Below are 20,197 nucleotides of genomic sequence, written 5' to 3'. Positions count from 1 at the left end.
GTTACTATCTATAATAGTTATGTTTTTATTAAACTTAGATAAATAAAAAAACTAAGGAGATGGAAGTATTTTCGCAGTAGCATGTTCTAGTAATAAATAATTAGTGTGAGAAATTTAGTTAATAAGTCTAATAATAACCTCTTAATCTAGAAAAGAAATTTCACACCTTAATGGGGCCAAAATACAAAATAATAAAATATGAACCTACTAATAAACGAAAAATATCTTTATATAGACTGCGCGGCGGCTTGACTTATCAATTTACACAAATCATTGATAATATAGTATTTACGAATCGATTCGACTTAGAGTCCTTTAAGAGAGCGTACCATTTTTTTAAAAGGCAGGCAACGAAATTTTAATCCTTCTTGCTATGTAATTTTTCACTTTAAATCGGAATAGCCTCTTTAGAAAAAAATAATTACCTTTTTTTATAGAACAGGGGGCAAACGTGCAGGAATCTCACCTGATGTTAAGTGATACCGCCGCCCGTGGTCATTCTAAATGCCAGAGGGCTCGCGAGTGCCTTGCCGGCCTTTTAGGAATTGATACGCTCTTTTATTGAAGGACCCTAAGTCGAATTGGTTCGGAAATACTTCAGTAGGCAGCTGGTTCTAAATAGGGGTCGTGCGCGGCAAAAACTGCCTTGAAAAACGCTCAGTTGTGGAACAGCGGACGTCGAAGTGATAGAGATGTAATTTCGTATTCTGCCACGACGTCCGATCCTAAATCGTCATGAAGTCACGCAGTGAGCGTTAAAATCCCTGCTTTATTAAATTTATTGACGAGGACTGTAGCAATTTTATTAGCAACCACTTTGGTCAGGCAGTCTGTTGCCATGAGCCTCCCCCAATTGTTTCCACGCCTCTGTATCCTTGGCAGACCTCCTCTATCCATTTGGTAGGTCATCCTCCGATCTTTTAATTTGACCTCTTCGTTTTCTTTTCTCGTTCCTCTGGTACCACTTAGTCCTCTATATTATGTCCGGTCCAGTTTTATTTAAGTTTTCTTATTTTTTTGGTAAAAGTCACTAGCGTTTGTTTTTTTCTTATTTTTAATGTTGTCGAAGCTTACGCAGAAGAAGAAATACCTTGTTCTAGCTCGACCTCTTATTTATTTATAGCCTTATATCAGAATACAAAGTATATACATTATAGCTATTGTTTTTGTTAATCTACGATACCTGATTCTGTGTGCCCACGGGCAAAGGCCTCCGCCCATTTTCCTTATTGTATACCAATCTCGTCCAGGTTTTTCCAGCCATTTCCACGATTTCGTCTGACCACCTTTTAAATTGCCTACCTCGGTTTTTTATGGCCTCTTGGTGCCTTGACTCTAACGGTATCTAAATAACTTTTAATCATCACTTGTAAACAACAGTATGTAACAGTTAATAGATATCTAGTAACATAAACAAGGATCGCGTGTCTGTCCACAATTACCAGCCTGCTAATATTTATCTTCCGTAAAAGCCTTGCAACTTTACTAATTTAAACCATTTCAATTTGAAACTAAGAAAATATTTTTCATTACTTATGTTTAAAGTTATTGTATTTATGTGAAGCATGGAGCTTTGATAAATTCATAATCGACAATTTTAAAATAAAAAGCTGCTATGAAAATATAGTTGTTAATCCTCATAATTATGGTTTCTTCGTAGATTTTATTAGTCGGTGTTAAAAAATTGTATCTAAATAGTGCTTTTATTCATATATTTTGCAGTGTTTGTATATTTGCATTACAGATATGAAATGTGGCTTGACTAAACAATTTTAAATTAAATCACATATATATAAGAAAATCTGCCAAGAAGTGATTTTAGTTTGGTAATTATGTGTGACATATGAAAGTTCCTCTTTCCAAATAATTCTCCCATTTTTTGTTAGTGATTTGAACGTCTGGAACTTTTAGGGGTTGAAACATAGGAATGATTTTAATTTTAAACTTAAATTTTATATTCTAATAGTTGCATAGGAATATTTACATATGGACTTTGTGAATTTCTGTTTTCTTCTGATAACATAGTAAACTGCCTCCGCAGAAAAAAGCCTACATTTTTAAAATGTTTCCCAACTGACTAAGTATCCCTTTATGCGACCACTAACTGACCCCGATGGTCCAATTGCTGACATGATACCGACATGACATCAACATAATGTTTATAGATTGTAAATGTCACATTGTATTGATTTTTTGTTAATCTGGGACTAATATATCAAATTGATATGAAGGATATGTAGTCGTAGTAATCGCTTCTATGACCCAAATATGGTTATGACAGTCACTCCGATGGCAATGTGACCCAAAGTAAGTGAGGCCTTCGAGACAAGCGAACGTTATCTTCCATAGTTTAGAGAAAATTATTAAAAAAGAGGAAAGTATATTTATTACCTACATTAAAATTCTATCGTTTTCTTCTTTCCTCCAACTTAATTGTGTTCCCTTCGAAGTTGATACTATTGGGGCATGGGGTTCAAGTGCACACTAATTGAAGTTTAAGTTAACTCGTGGTACTGGTGAACCCAGTTCCTTCCTCGCAAACTTTTAAAATTTGTTAATTCTCTCTTTATCAATATTTAATTATTATTAATATGTAGGTTAACAAAATAATGGATTTAAAAGTCAGTTCGACTTATAGACCAGTGCCGAAGCCTTCAAAAATAGTAAAAAATGAAAAAAAAATACAGTAGGATGAAACCCATTAGAAATGCAGGGTAATATGATCAAAATGAAAGGAAAAATAAATTACGGTCGATCCGAGTTCGGGAAGTGGGAGGGGGGTGACTTTTAAGGGGGAAAAATTGTTTATCTTGATTTCCGGCGAAACTACCAGTCCTATGGAAAAAAGTTAAATGGCAAAGTTGTAGGTCATAAAAAGATCTACAACTTTGGTATTTATAATTTTTTCACATAACCTCAAAATTTAGGTGAAAAATTCAAAAAACCAAGTTATTGGTTTTTTATTTATATCTTTTTTAAAAAGTTTCTTTTTTCTACGAAATTTGGTGAAAACTTACCTTATTATGTCCCAAATATACTGTAATTTATTTGATTAAAAATATTTATTTTTTCGCCTGATTTTAACTTAAAATCAAAAAAGCACCCTAATTTTCAATCGAAAATTCTGACGTCAAAATTTCATCTTATTTCAAAAAGTTTGGGGGCTTTTTGTTCGTTGAAATATCTACTTTCTGATGGTGTAAAAAAAATATACATTACTATAGGAAATATTATTAGAAAATGCAAAAAATTGAAAAAACCTCAAATTCGAAAATTTTCTTTTAATTATGTACAATTTTGAGGTATTTATTAAAATTTACACTTTAATTACTCAAAAAACGTAAGATTTCATACTTCATTGATAAACGAAAAAATTGCAAATTAAAATATACTTCTATAATTAACAAACAAATAAGTTAATAAAGTTAATATTTAATAAGACATCTACAATATTTTGAAAAAGTTGTAGAATCTTCTGTAAATAATATTTGTAGATGCCTATTTATTGCTGTTTTAAGATAATTTATATACCTGAGTGACCTTCGGTGAATTTTAGCCCAGTGTAAGTTATTTCATTGAGTAGTGGGGATGGACCTAGGAGGGTCTGAGCCTTACTGCTACCTGCTATTTCGTAGCAGCTGTAAAAACCGTTAGCCAGTATTCGAGATACAGAGTAGTGTACAACATCTTATATTTTTAAAAATACACCTGCAGGCTGAGTTACTCTAAGTGATTTGTGAGAAATTTACTTTATTCAAAGAAAAATTCAAAATTCACCGAAGGTCACTCAGGTATATAAATTATCTTAAAACAGCAATAAATAGGCATCTACAAATATTATTTACAGAAGATTCTACAACTTTTTCAAAATATTGTAGATGTCTTATTAAATATTAACTTTATTAACTTATTTGTTTGTTAATTATAGAAGTATATTTTAATTTTCAATTTTTTCGTTTATCAATGAAGCATGAAATCTTACGTTTTTTGAGTAATTAAAGTGTAAATTTTAATAAATACCTCAAAATTGTACATAATTAAAAGAAAATTTTCGAATTTGAGGTTTTTTCAATTTTTTGCATTTTCTAATAACATTTCCTATAGTAATGTATATTTTTTTTTACACCATCAGAAAGTAGACATTTCAACGAACAAAAAGCCCCCAAACTTTTTGAAAAAAGCTGAAATTTTGACGTCAGAATTTTCGATTGAAAATTAGGGTGCTTTTTTGATATTTAGTTAAAATGAGGCGAAAAAATAAATATTTTTAATCAAATAAATTACAGTATATTTGGGACATAATAAGGTAAGTTTTCACCAAATTTCGTAGAAAAAAAAAACTTTTTAAAAAAGATATAAATAAAAAACCAAAAACTTGGTTTTTTGAATTTTTCACCTAAATTTTGAGGTTATGTGAAAAAATTGTAAATACCAAAGTTGTAGATCTTTTTATGACCTACAACTTTGCCATTTAACTTTTTTCCATAGGACTGGTAGTTTCGCCGGAAATCAAGATAAACAATTTTTCCCCCTTAAAAGTCACCCCCCTCCCACTTCCCGAACTCGGATCGACCGTAATTTATTTTTCCTTTCATTTTGATCATATTCCCCTGCATTTCTAATGGGTTTCATCCTACTGTAATTTTTTTTGGTTTCAAAAATTATCGACACTGGTCTATTAGGGTCCTTCAAGAATAGAGCATACCAATTCTGAAAAGGCCGGCAACGAACTCGCGAGCCCTCTGGCATTGAGAGTGTCCATGGGCGGCGGTATCACTTAACATCAGGTGGGCCTCCTGCCCGTTTGCCCCCTGTTCTATAAAAAAAATGAACGTCTAGTAAATTTGGATTCGGATTGAGTATGTGGTGCTCTTCTCTGCCGTGGCAAAGTGTGTTGCTTTATCAGGAGTAGAACCACTCTCCACGGGATTTTTTTACGAAAATTCACAAGTACATTTGCAGATCTTGTACATTGTCTATTTCACAATATAATGTATACAAGTAAGGACTTATAGATGCATAGTTTATTTTATTAAACTGCAATGTCAAATAGAATCTACGGCTACAATAGCGTTGATGATGCCATTCCAAGCCAGTGGTTAAACTGGCTTACGATCCCATTAGGTCGGAGGAAGAGCTCAACTTTCTACCTTGATAAAACGTTTATTATGTCAACGTTATTCTACCTACCCTATTTTAAACTAACCTTATATTCTTTCCAGGTCACCAATGCGGTTTGAAGCGTGACCTTCAGCGACACTATGAGCCAATGGTTGCTCATCCTCACCATTATTTTCATCAATGTCAAAGGTAGGTCCACTAATATTTGCGTCCATATATATCGCTAACTTTACTTATTTATGTTCAGACGTAGTATTAAATTCACTTTCAATAAAACATACCCCAATTTATGTGAACGTAACAATACCGTTTCACAAGTTATATAATACTTTTTTAACGAATAATTTATGCAAGGAAGAAGTTGTTTTTATAAATTTAGTGCGTGCGTCTTTAAGGATCTCAAGAAGAGGCATTCGCGATACACTGGCTATAAGCCTTGAAGGTATCAACCTTTCTTTAGAGAGTCCAATGTTAATATTGAACCACGGTCGAGAAATGTTGTCACGCAAAGAATTAACACTTGACCATCATGCAATTCAAACACACAAAAAACATTCTTACGACATTAAAATATCTATTTTCAGATATATCAGGAAGCTGGGAAGAATGGTGGACCTATGATGGCATATCAGGTAATATATAATTTATTGTAATAAGCTTACGCATCATGTACGGAACTTCTGTGAAATTTCGTATCGAAACTTTATTCCAAAGCTATGACCTGGTCTGGGCTTCGATTTCTGCAACTGTCCCGTGATTATTTCAAATAGCAAGAAGGTGAAGACCCTTCTGTACCCAACACACGCCGAATATTTTATTACAAGCGTTAAATGCGCACGTAGACAGAAGACAGACATTGGTGCACGGCCGAGATGAGAATCGTACTCTAACGCCAACAGAAATTATTATAGCTAATAAAAAACTTAAAGAATATGAGTAATATATGTCTGCACTATCATTTAAAACTTCATGTAGGTATTATTTTCGTCAAGTACAAGAAGACTTAAATGTGCTTAAGAATCATTTACTACTAAAAAGTATTATCTAATCTCGTACTTTTGATACTCTTAACTAAACTATACTCTTCACTTAAACAAAAGAGCAAAGGCTCCATTTTATAATCACGTTAAAATTGTTTTTATTAAGAAATATGATATAATGACGATTGCCGTTACAATCGCTATTATTTTTTACACATTATATATAGTAGGGAGTTCCAATCTTGGCCCATATTTAGATAAAATAAAACATTATGATACAATTAGCACTGACTTAAAATTATTAATAAATTAATTAATAAAGCTTTTATAAATGTGATGAATACTTAAATGATTGTATATAATTTGTATTAAAAACTTGGCGATTGAAAAGAGTAGCGGAAAGTTTCTTGCCCGCTTTACGCCGCTTGACTTGCGAACTGGTAATAAATGTAAATTTAAATTTAAAAATCGTTTAATCATAATCGGTAACACAATATATTGTAACTTAAAATTTACTGCCAACATCATATGCTACATATTATTATATTACACAGAGTATATTGTAAATCTTCAGGATAAACCCTGACACACAAAGAACCGTCAGTATTATTCAAAACACTATCAAAATGACCTAAGTGTGCATCGTTTAATAATTCAAACAATTCCATCGAATAGAGGGCGTAACTGTCATTAAGATTTTATCATTCAACATTAGTTTTATCACAGCATAATAATGTGATACTGTCCCACTTTCAGACTAAATGTAATTGTCAAAATATAACTTTGTTTATGAATATATTTAAGTGTTTATATATCAAATTTTTGGAGTAGAACCATAACTATTGACTTCCAAAAACGAAAAAAATTTAGCATTTTTTCCAGTATTTTTTTACAATACAACAACAACAACAACAACAACAAAATAACTTTATTCATCTAGGTAAACAAGTACACTTATGTACGTCAACAGTAAAGATGATAAACTGATTCTAAATTTAAATTTACTACCAGTTCGCAAGTCAAGGGCGATAGATATCGGAAGCCTGATAATTAGTCGTATTTCTGGGGTCCTTTGCTACTAGCACGCCTAGAGCGACCTCTACAGGCTGGGCGCTAAATTAATAAAAAAAAAACCTGGGCTGGTCTGGGCCTCAAGTTGGTTTATGCTTCGCGATCATTTTTTTTTATAGTCATGAAGCCAAACAAATGGCCGGATGGTTTGAATTAAAATAAAATCGGTTGTCTGTAAAGTCGGTTTACTCACGAGAGTTGAACGTGACAACGTCATAAAGAAAATACTAATGGAATAATAAATACAAAAAATTTTTTTTTGTTTGATATACATTTTATACGGATATATAGAAGGAGGCAAATGGAAATCACAATTTAATTGATCATGTTACATTTAGTTGTACGCAAAAATACAATTATATCAATTTTTTAACGAACGAACGCTGCCGAACGCGGAGGCCGATTGTGCATCTTTGTCCGTCCGCGCTCTCGCTTGCACTTCAAGCCCTGAACGCCTCAAAAACGAGGTAACGCCGCATGCGTCATGTTTTTTCGTACGTGCAGCCGGCTCCACCGAATTATAGGACGTTGTCACATCAAAACGATGTCATTTACAATCTAAGGCATGCCAGTTCTGACTTTTTTTCTATCACCGTATATGCGAGTGTTAAATGATGATGAATGAATGATATAGATCCAGGGTTCGGACCTACAAAAGAGACAGTTACTTGCTGAAGCCACTTAGCCAATAAAAAAGAACAGCATCCATCTGAAGAACATTCTTAGGTCCATAATGAAAAATAGCAACAAATCCAAGCGTAATGACCGTTTCGGATAATGACTTCCGATGCCCGGGTATACCCTAATGTTACACGGGCGAATGCACTGATGGGACGAAGTTAATTTAGTGATACCATAGTCAGATTTGAACAACGATTAATTTGTAACTATATGTATAAAGTATGATTCCATAATTCACTATTTCATTTTAAAGATGAAATTAGAGAATTATCACTAAATAAATTCAAAGCCTTCGTTAAAAGTAAATTAATTAATAAAGCCTTTTATAAATGTGACGAATACTTAAATGATCCTTATCCTTGGGATTGATTTGCTCCAGTTCAAACAATTTGTATTATAAACTTGGCGATTGAAAAGAGTGGCGGAAAGTTTCTTGCCTGTTCTTCCCCGCTCTACGCCCTTGACTTGCGAACCGGTTGTAAATGTAAATTTACAATTAATTTAATTTGTATTTTTTGTACATGTTTACCTAAATGAAAAAGATATTTTTGAGTTTGAGTTAGGTAAAAAACTTAAAATATTTTTATTCATATTGGTAAACAAGTACACTTATGAACGTCAAATAAAAATTAATTAATTGTATAAAAGTTATTATATACACATCAAAAGCTTTGATCAAAACATAATTTTACAATATATTTACAATTGTACAAGTGGTGTTATTTATAGGTCCTGGCTTCTGGGGTCTAATCAATCCCCAATGGAGTATGTGCAACAAGGGAAGACGACAGAGCCCAATCAATATAGAACCAGACAAGTTGTTGTTTGATCCTTGGCTTCGAGATGTGCAGTTTGACAAACATAAGGTACGAATTCTTATGAGAAAGACTTCTCATCGTCTATATGTTATAATTGCTATTTGTTTAAGTAATTTTATATCTTATATACTTTTGTACTTCGGTTTTTTTCCTCGAAAGCGATAAGGCCGCAAATGTCCTTCTTTATTATTTATTTTATTGGACTATATTTCTTACAATATAACTAAATGAAAATGATAAGTATTTTATTACTATAGGTCAAAGAATTTAAATGAACTGAAATTAGTTTTTTTATAGATTTTTCTCATTTGTCGATGCCGTAACATACCGTAACTTATGTCGAAAGTCAAAACTCTACTACGTGTTGTCTTAGGTTGGGGTATCTGGTCCAATTTAAAACTAAGAAGATACAACTGTACGAGTTTTCCTCTAAAAACAACTATTATACATTCAGCTTAGTTTCATCATCGGACGTCTAGGCAGAATACAAAATACGATCTCTATCACCACGACGTCCGATGAAGTATGGATAATGAAAAAAATATGGAGTTGAGTAGTTTATGATTCCGTTTTCAAAGATCGATACACTATTTAAATAACTTTGCTCGTTGGAAAAAAATACAAACTTTGCCAATTTTTGACACTTGAGAATTCAAAATGAATATTTTATGACAAAAAAGTATATAGAATAATTACTAAGCAATAGAAATACAAACAGATAACAATAGAAAATTCATGCTTTAAATTTACTGAGGATTTAGCTAAGCCACAACTTGATAATCGCATAATGTTTGAATTAACATAGCAATGGCCAGTAATCCGCACAATAGTTAAGTCAACAGAGAACTTAAGCACCAAGTACATTGCTTCTTACATAAGAACTGCACAATATATTTCCCTAGATAAGTAAGCGCAAGCGGTAATGTTTATGCAACAATGGCATAAGGTGGCTTTAATAGGGGTGTTTGTACCTTAATATGTCATAGTTATCTTGGCATATAGTGCCTGTTTATTGAAGTTATGATGCAATTTAAAAATTGGTTCTTAATAAAAACATTGTATACTTTTGAGTCTAAGGGCCTGTTTCACAATGTCCGGATAAGTTCTAAATAAGCTATTTATTACTTATTGGTAGGATAAACACTATTGTTGCGTTTCTAATAGCGCTATTCGTCATGAAACGCGAAGTATCTTATTCGGTACTTTATCATTCGAATAATTTATGTTATGTAGCTATTTGTTACTTTATCCATACATTGTGAAACAGGCCCTAAGTTGTAACGATTTAAAGGCGAGCCTGATTGTTGGACCAGGCGCTAATATATTTTAGGTTGTACCTACCTGCACCTCAGATTTCTGTAACTATATCGTGATCATTAGTTTTTCTAATACAACAAGGTAATTCTGTGCCCGAAGCTCGACGTCTTCGTTTATGTATCTAAAACAGCCGGTCTCATCACAATGTTTTCCTCTCCGTGCGACCGGGAATTGCGGTGATGATGATGAAATGCCACACATGTAGTTCAAATTCTGTTCCCTTCCCTCTTGGATGAGAGATGAGAGCGGATACCACTAAGCTGTCCTCAGGTTATATTCCTGACGGGTTCTGACTTTAAAAAAGAATGTATTCCTTAAAACAAAGTAAAAATCTAGCTACAGTTTTAACTATAACAAAAACGCGTCATGAATCGTGATAGCGTGCTTGATAGCATATCGCTTTCGCATGCATTAGCATTGAATTACATTCAGTGTGTATGAATTACCAACATGACTTAAGCATTTTATTCATGCAGTAACTTTGTCACTATAAATAGAACATTTTATTATAATACTGTAGGCATTTAGGAAATCTGAGTCATACTTGAAGCGCCTAGATCATTTTATCATATATATTTATCATACAACTCAAAAACGGTTTAAACGCAAAAACATTAAATTTTGGGCAGATTTCTTTATATATTCCGTTATTTTTTTCTGAAAACCAAGTATTTAACCATCTGTGACCGACTCGCTGCTGACTTTTCGGGGCTTTGGTTTTCCTGGATCCTCATTGTTCCCTTAAAAAAATACAAATGTTGTAAAAAATCGTTGTTTTTATTTAATATTTTATTAGTATTAAAAAAGCAGTGGCGCTACAACCTCTTTAGGTCTTGGCCTCAGATTTCTGAATCTGTTTCATGATCATTTTAAAATCTAATAGGCAAGTAGGTGATCAGCCTCCAGTGCCTGACACACGCAACTTTTTGGGTCTAAGACATGTCGGTTTCCTCACGATGTTTTCCTTCACAGTTCGAAATGTCAAATGCGCACATAGAAAGAAAGTCCATTGGTGCACAGCCGGGGATCGAACCTACGACCTCTGGTATAAGAGTTGCACACAGAAGCCACTAGGCCAACACCGCCTTTTTTATTATTCATATTTGGTAAAAAATAGTAAATTTGTTACGAAATATAAATAAATAGTAAATTCTGTATATGTATTTTGTATGTTAATAAATGAATAAAATCTTAAAAAGTCTAAAGTATACATGCAAACTTAAAAAGATTTCTGTAAAAGCGTTATCTTTCAAGGAGTAATTCATTTCAGTCAAAACAAAGCATTCGCGTGTTAGCATGTTATTACTCATCTTAAGTCAAACCGCTCTAATCAAGGTGTGACCAATTGATTGATTGAAACCAAACTACTACTTAGTTTCCTGATTCATTACTTCACACAAATTTTACAACAAAACCGTTGTAGGAATATAAAACAAGCTTTTAAAAGTATAACATGATTATGATAATGTTTGTATAACAATATATTAGTGTAATGTTTTTTTAAATCAATTAATTAATAATAAAAAAATAACCTCAAAATATAATAACTCAAATATATTAAAAGGAGTCCCTTTAGGCAAGGTTCCGAAGATACTGGCAGCGTTCCCCCTTTGCTATTATTGCAATAGCTATACTAACTAATTCTTTGTCCGAGATAGCTGCCAGCTCTTCGGTTTCCTGTGATGTCGACTGACCTTTTTGCTATTTCCCCCTGTATTATTTGACCTCTGTATTTGCCTGCTATAGCTTTGTCCGCTTCATAAGCCACACCAGCTCAGTTTTTGGTTCCATGTAGAACAAATAACAGAGCTGATATTGGCAGTACCGTAATTATTTCAAAGTTTTATCTTCAGATATAAATACGCTGTAAGATAATTTTACAATTGGTTTAACATCCTACAACCGTGACTGATTGATGAAGCTAACTGATTTCTAACCCATATCAATTATTGTGTCATCGAAAAATAAATGCGGATCATTTATATCATGCGTTAATCATTAAAGTGTTAATTGTGCAAGTAGTTTCTACTCGTTAATAATTATATATGTATAATTGACGTTATGTAGAATTAGAATGGCCAGTTTTGAGTAGAAATTCAGATTACGATACCAGTGCCCTGTCGCTAAGAATCAATAGAAATTTGTTATATACTTTAAAAATGATTCATGTCATGATGATTCATAGGTCAGCGGCGTGCTTCAAAACACGGGACAGTCTCTGGTATTCCGCGTAGAGAAGGACTCAAAACACCAAGTGAACATCAGTGGAGGTCCGCTGTCATATCGATACCAGTTTGAGGAAATCTACTTTCACTATGGCTTGGAAGACAACAGAGGATCCGAACATCAAATTGACCATCATACATTTCCGGGAGAGGTTTGTGCCTACCTTGAAATTGTTGTGTATTACGAACCTGGTTATTAGATCTGATCGATTGAAATTATTTTTTTATGTACTCTCGTAAAGCAAAGACAATATTATTATTTTAAACTTAAATGACCAAGCATTTGATTTCTAAAATGAGTAAATATTTGATATTAGTGTGCTGTATATAATTCCATAACACGACAATTGTTTGAAAATCTTATTTTCTTTTAGGTAAACACAGAGGGTTTAATAAAAGTAAATGTTTATTAAAACGTAAACATCAGTTCTTAATCAACATAGTATAATAAGAATAATTAAAAATGAATATATAACGCTCGCAGCATTTCCTCTTTATATTGCGATACCAATTTGGATTGATTGAAAGATTTGAGCAGCTTTTTTTTTTTATAGAACCAGGGGCAAACGGGCAGGAGGCTCACCTGATGTTAAGTGATACCGCCGCCGATGGACACTCTCAATGCCAGAGGGCTCGCAAGTGTGTTGCCGACCTATTAAGAATTGCTTAAAAAGACGTAGGAAATATAAAGGCATAAATAAATCTTACATAAGGCTATAAATAGCCTTACAATTTTTTTCTGCCTACATTAAACAAATGCTATGAACAAAGTTTATGTATTAATGTAATTATAGAGTTGAAAGAGTGGCATGCGATAAACAAAAATGCATAATTTTATGTTCGAGATGAACAAAGTTATATCTGCCCGGTCACAAATTAACACCTGAAATATTATCAGCAGTTATTACTCTCCAGGGTCAAACTTCGGTACAACAATCGCTTAGATAATTTTACACAATGTCTGCAAGACAATTGTCTTCTTAATGAACTGCGAATTTTTCGTAACTCTTTTGTTTAACGTCTTGTCTTTTACGGAAGCTCTTACCTGTGTGTCAAAAATATCCTTATCTGTTTGTCTGTCTGTATTATTTCATTATGTGGGATAATATTGAAATTAAAACAAAAATACTAATCGTTGATAAATTCAAACAAATTTTTGTACTTATCCATATAGTATGATAGCCTTTTATTTCAGATACTTTTACACTTAAGCACTTATTTCTATCATCTATATTCCTAATATCTCATGCAATTTAGGGATTATATGTGGCCTTTTTTGGCAAAGGCCTCCAAAGCGATTCCTGTCTGCACTGTGCTATTCCCACAGTCTGGTCTCTCCATCTTCTGACTTGCCTTTCTCTTTTGCGTTTATTGTACCCGGTGTCCAATTTTAGTACTTTCTTGATCCACTTTGATGTTCCTCGTGCCATATGCCATGCCTATTTACATTTAAAAAAATAATAATTTTTTAAACCTGTATATTGGTTAACGCTCAGTGAATTTAATTTATAGATTCAACTGTATGGTTTCAACAAGGAACTATACCATAACATGTCCGAAGCACAACATAAATCACAAGGAGTCGTTGGAATTTCACTAATGGTTCAGGTAAATTTTGAAAAAGTATACACATATTTATATGCCATAAAATATATTCCCGTGGGACATTGGCAAGTCAAGAAACAGATTATAAGAAATCTTAGACCTAATTTTGTACTAGTACTAGTAGCATAGTATATTACTTAATTATGTACAAAAACAAGATCATCGGTGGCCTAGTCGCCTAGTGATCCCATGACCTCAGGGATAAGAGACGCACACTTGTAAGAATCTTTTTCATATATATATATATATATATATATTATCATACATATATCATTTATTTTGATGTTTTATAGATTGGAGAACCGACTAACAAGGAACTCAGAATAATAACAAGCGCCTTCAATAAAGTAATGTTCAGAGGTAAGACATTATTATATTTTTACATTAAATATTATATTTTACCACAACACACAACCCGCCCTCGTTAGTTTTTCTTACGTAGGTATGGAACATATTGCTATGCTACCCCATGAACACCTCGCTTTTCCGGTATATAAATATAAGAAAAGCATAAGCAATAAAACTATTTCTCTTCATTAGAATTTAAAGAATAAATATTAAAAATATTTTATATGGTCCAGCCGTCTTCGACTTTTGCGCTTAGCAACGTAGTTTGCGATTTAGTTTATTTATATTGAAGAGGAGCGAGGATAGCACTAACTCTATGGTCACCGGTATCTATAAAGGGCAAACTTAAATCTGTAATTAGCAATTGTGCACTTGAACCCCCGACCTGAAAAGTCTCTACTTCAAAGGAAACAAATTTCACTACTACAATTTTCATCATATTAATCGTTATCAAAATAATTGGCCTATTTATATGCTAAGTTTAGTAATTTAATAAATATTTAGTATTATTTCGTGCTAAGTCCATCCCATCGTTCCCATTTAAAAAAGACAATGTATTTAATTCACAGGTAGTTCATACCCAATCAGAAACCTGCCGCTTAGCACTCTATTGCCCAACACCCAACAGTACCTCACATATGAGGGGTCAACCACTCACCCCGGATGCTGGGAGACGGCTGTGTGGATCATATTTAATAAACCTATTTATATATCAAAGCAGGAGGTGAGTTATTTGAACTCCCAAAAGGGACATAGGTTCGACAATTATTGTATCCTATAGACCTGTGTCTAGTGTTAAAAATAATTGTTTCCTAGAAATTAAACTTGGGAACATTCCTTTACCTACAACGTATGTGCGATACAGTAATATAGCTATGGTAAATTTTGTTAAACGTGTGTAATTATATAGTTCAGGCGCATAATCGAGGTTTTGCAAGATTCGAAATTTAAAATGAAGTACCTTGACCAACACTGATGATATTTAAATTTTTATCTCTACAATATAGGTAAAATGACTAATTAGTTTGTTGTTTCTTGTAGATGTACGCAATCCGTCGTCTGATGCAAGGATCACAGCTAACACCCAAAGCGCCACTCGGCAACAATGCCCGCCCAGTACAGTCTTTACACCATCGTACTGTCAGAACTAATATTAACTTCAACAAACAAGGACTGCCGGTATGTATCCTTTACGTAAGTTAGGAATCTTAGGCACGGGAGTCCTCGCATTTGAAGGAGAAGTTAGAAAAAATGGCTGTAAATGCCTCACATTATTTTTTAACTAAATATATTAAAGTATTTTTTTTACTGTATGTGTATGTGATCAATACCTAAAAACGAAAAGCCAGGATCTTGATGAAACTAACCGTCATGAGACATAATTAAAAATAATTTATTTTTCTTTAATAAATATATTTGTGGATAAACATTACACATACACTTGCCAATTTTAGCACACGTTTTTCTACATATTGTTTATAAAACGTAATGATTTACAATATATATATATATATAAATAACCTTTATACCTTCCAAATGAAGACACAGGTATCATATTATACCTTTTACTTATTATAATAAAAGTTAAATGATTGATAACACCCAAAACCTTCTTTATCACCTGCTGCAAATTGCTCGACTTTATATTTATTTCTCTTTATTAAGAGCCGTAACTCAACAAAACGATACTCCAATGTTGATACAGCAATTCTCAAAGTATTAAAAATGTAGCATACAAAATATGATTTTAACGTATTGATGTAATTTTTATAAAAATCTTGTTCTTTCTAGTCTTGCTAGTGTTGGCCTAGTTGATTTAGTGCGACTCTCATTTCTGAGGTCGTAGGTTCGATCATCGGCTGTGCACCAATGGACATTTTTCTATGTGCACATTTAACGTTCCCTCGAAAGGTGAAGCAAAATATGGTAAGGAAACCGGAAAGCCTTCAAAAAGTCGACGATGTGCGGCAGTCGCAGGCGGCTGTTCACCTACTTGGCTTTTAGATTAACAAAATTATCATGATATTTAATGATGCAAGTTTCAGAAATCTGAGGCCCAGAACTAAAAAAGTTGTAGCGCCACATTATTTATTTATTGTTTGTTGTAGTCTGCCGAAACTGATAGTAATAAGTATGTTGTGTACAACCTTCTAGGCCCATTAAATAGGCAATGTATTTGACATATATCCGATGATAATTTACAGTAATCCAACCGAAAAGCTGAAATAAACAAAAAATTCATGAAAAATTAGAGCTGTCACGGGACGCCTGGCAGATGTGAAACATCGACATTATTTTGTAAAAGTAATATGCAGAAAAGAACAGATTGTGATAGAAACTAAATATGTCATAATGATAAAATCAAATATTACAAATTTTTTCCAGATAACGATGACTATTTGTTGAATAAACATTATTTTCATTAAATATTTTTAATGTGAAATTTACTACTGCATTTAGACTGTATATCATATGGCGACGCATCGCCACGCCAGAAATCGATGTCACATCAAAAAGTATTTTTTTAATTTTTCCAAAATTAAAACCTCACCTCCCTAATTTTCTTTATTTATTTCATTTTATTAATTCACTCGTAATGACGTAAGTGACGAATGTTTAGTTTTTGGAAAGTAAATAAGAAAACTGTATCATTTTATAATTTCACTGTACGTATGTGTTACTGAACTCCTCTTAACGACGGAATTGAAAGAATTTTGTTGTATACGTTTGGGTGGCGACCTGGATGGTTTAGGTTTACAAATAAGCCCTGCAGATGCCGCTGCAGTCGGTATCTACTTTATTAATATATACAGCAAATAAACAGCTGATATTTATATAAATCGTATATATATGTGTTCGTAATTAAACTCCTAAACGGTCAGATTTTGATGAAATTTTTAGTGCGTTTAATTTTTTTTGTAAGACGCGTGTACAGGACAACTACTCGCACACTACACACTCACAACAACTCGTCTAGTTAGTAGTAATATAAGTCTTTTAATAATTTCAGTTAATATTATATTCATTTTTATATAGCCTCGCCAATTTCTTATATAAAATAATATCGAAGATAGAATCAAGAATCCAATAAATCAGTTGAACCCGACGAACGGCATGTCGTTGTCAAAGCGTGAAATATAATTACAGAGAAAGCTCAAACCTTAATTAATTAAGTTAGTGCCCTGCGGTCTAGGACGAGACATGCGGATTATTTGTGAACTCCTCTTGAAATGCACAAACAAAATTAGATTGCTCTTATTGTGATTTTACTAAGGATGTTTTTGATAAAAGTTTTTTCATATCATAATTACTTTTCTCTAAGGACGTGTTATGAATTTTGTGCCGTGCTTTAGCCTATCAGAAATGGTTGGGCCTAATTTAGATAATTTTTAATATAACGAATTGTTCTGCGTTGACTGTATATGAGGATTTTTGAAACTAAGTAAAATTAATCAGTGGCGCTACAACCTCTTTAGGTCCCGGCCTCAGATTTCTGAATTTGTTTCATCATCATTTTTTAATCTAATAGGCAAGTAGGTGATCAGCCTGCCGACTTTTTGTTGTCTAAGACATGTCGGTTTCCTCACGATGTTTTCGTTCACCGTTCGGGCGAATGTTAAATACGCACAGAGAAAAAAAGTCCATCAGTGCACAGCCAGGGATCGAACCTACGATCGCAGGGATGAGAGTCGCACGCTGAAGCCACCAGGCCAACACTGCCTTTAGGATTTTTTAAACATAATTACAATAAAACTGATTTTGAAACTCCAAATAATTTTTATTAATTTTCGAATAACCAAAATTAAAAATCACCTTTCCCCATGTGAGTCGTAGACCCCAAGATGGTCATGGTGTGGCCAGACATCTGTATTATTTACGCAGATACTTTTTGTAGCAACAGCGATTTCAATCCAAAAGTTTTTGTATGCAAGATCGATGCGGTTGTCTCAATACAAAGGAAGCACTGATGTGGTAACCCTGGGATCCCGCAGTAAAAAAACATTTTTAGGATTGCTGTAGACATTTATTTATTTATTTCGTAATTGCAAATTACAGAGGCTCTGTACATGGTTGTCATGGACACGCAATTAATGCAAAATTTATATTTTTATATTTTGTTTCAGGCATCAAGTAACTGTCCGGATATGTACCGCAATATGCATTATACAGGTAACAAAAAAGCACGTTTCCAGAATCTATGCATCTTGAATTTTAACATACATGACTTAAGCATGATTATCTTGCACTATATTGCAGTTTGTTGTAGTCAAAATTCGATAGTTTTGTGAAAGAACTAGTTTATAAAAAAATATTTTTTTACAGTAACTTAAACCATTAAATTAGTACCTATATTATAAATTATGTCTAAATTGGGTTAAATAGACTTAAACACTGAACAAAAAAGCTTACGAAAGTCAAAGGATTTTGCCTAGTTATTTTCAATATAAACGAAGCTTCGACGCTTGACTACAGCATAGACTCAAATAATACAGATTCATATGTACGCACTAAGTACCTTTCAATGTCTGAATTACAGCACGATATTCCCGCAAGGCACGAACGAAAAAGAGTGTTGCATGCAAAAGAAAGATGTTTTCAAAGAAAACATGTCACAAAAAATAGGTATTTGTATTTCGTTGTTTACTGCTTTTGTGACAAATTTTAATTTTACTGGACTGCTTGCATTGTTTTGAGTCTTTAGAGAGTTTTAATTACAGGTGTATTGCTTGTGTGTACTTTGTGTGATGTTGTTACTTTGTTTCATGTACAAGTTAGCTTTTAATTTCAGAATGTATTACTAGTACCACGAACAATCCTTTTTGTATGTGGGTCTCGGTTCGCCTTTTTTACTCATGGTGCATCTACCAACCTATTGCAGTTTTAGTGCATTTCACCTTACCACACAATCACTCTTCTCCCGGAGAAGCCTTGGCATGTTACTGGGATAGCGAGTAACGACGTAATACTAAAAATAACTTTTAAGAAAAACTTGAGTAGTACGCCCAGTACTTGGAACTAAACGTTCGCACTATTGAATAGTTTCGTGTAAACTATACAAATTGCATAAAAATCGGGTGCTTTGCTAAGGTTGTATCTATATAAATCTTTTTTGGATTTTTGTCAAAATAAAATGCGGAGTCGATACTAAGCACAACTTTACGGAGTCATACTTAGCGCTGTCTCTATTCAGAAACATTCATTATTGTGACTCACACAAGTCCAAAATATTTTTTTAACACACGGGAGTGATAGTTCGCGGTATTTTGTTTCTGAATCTCACCCCATGACTTGTAGAAACGCTTTTTAATAAAAATAAAATAAAATACATTTATTATAAAACATAAGATAGACAGGATCCCTACTCATCGGCAAAGAAGACAGAGGGTGTAGGCCGCGAGAAAAAGCCGGCGTAAAAAACTCTCGGTACTCTTTTAAAAAGTACCGAGAGTCATAAGTCTCAAATCATCAAACAACACTTTTAAAATTTAATATAAATTATGTTTCAGCTACTCAATGGCCTCGCGAGCACAGCATGCGATACCGCAGCACAGAAGATTTAGCAATGCTATCAATGATTAATTAGAATGTTAGCATAATAATTAAATATTTGTAAAATCAACAATAGTGACTCAAACAATAAATTATTTTTAATTTTGCATTTAACCTACCTTGTATTATTCAAACCATACGTGGCAAATTATTTCCTATTAATTATTAAGCACAAATTATTTAATTCATATAAATTAAATCAGTCATAATAAAATACTTTCGGTATATAGGTCTATCGTTAGTTTTAATTAGAAAGTATTTGTTTGTTGGCGTCTAATGCAGAAGAATACACAGTGGTCAGTCAAAGATATCTTCGATTGGCGCAAAGCTCACTGTACACCGTAAATAAAGTTTTATTTTAATTAACTTGACAAAATCAGCAGTCAATAATAATATAATGTATAAAATATTACAATCAAATACAGTAGTAATTAAATTAATTAAAAGTAAAAAAAGTGATATTAAAAAATTTTGGTCCCTG

The 20,197-nt window shown here is 33.0% G+C and overlaps 1 protein-coding gene across 4 annotated transcripts in view; it reads left to right on the top strand.

The window, feature by feature from the left end:
* Positions 1-19,830, top strand: part of LOC110994404 (carbonic anhydrase-related protein 10) — a 51,170-nt gene extending 31,340 nt beyond the window's left edge. For 3 of the 4 annotated variants that reach the window (XM_045631740.1, XM_045631738.1, XM_045631739.1), the window contains exons 2-12: positions 5,223-5,310; positions 5,706-5,753; positions 8,583-8,719; positions 12,174-12,365; positions 13,726-13,821; positions 14,112-14,178; positions 14,736-14,890; positions 15,208-15,345; positions 18,291-18,336; positions 18,704-18,789; positions 19,674-19,830. In XM_045631740.1, the coding sequence (XP_045487696.1) occupies positions 5,262-5,310; positions 5,706-5,753; positions 8,583-8,719; positions 12,174-12,365; positions 13,726-13,821; positions 14,112-14,178; positions 14,736-14,890; positions 15,208-15,345; positions 18,291-18,336; positions 18,704-18,789 (1,014 nt within the window). In that variant the 5' untranslated portion in view covers positions 5,223-5,261 and the 3' untranslated portion in view covers positions 19,674-19,830. The remainder of the gene's footprint in view (positions 1-5,222; positions 5,311-5,705; positions 5,754-8,582; positions 8,720-12,173; positions 12,366-13,725; positions 13,822-14,111; positions 14,179-14,735; positions 14,891-15,207; positions 15,346-18,290; positions 18,337-18,703; positions 18,790-19,673) is intronic. The other variant, XM_022261024.2, reaches the window with a different exon arrangement.
* Positions 19,831-20,197: the final 367 nt, after the last annotated feature.

The sequence above is a fragment of the Pieris rapae genome, chromosome 16, assembly GCF_905147795.1.
Source record: "Pieris rapae chromosome 16, ilPieRapa1.1, whole genome shotgun sequence".
NCBI lineage: Eukaryota > Metazoa > Arthropoda > Insecta > Lepidoptera > Pieridae > Pieris > Pieris rapae.
This window is presented reverse-complemented; position numbering and strand designations above follow the sequence as displayed.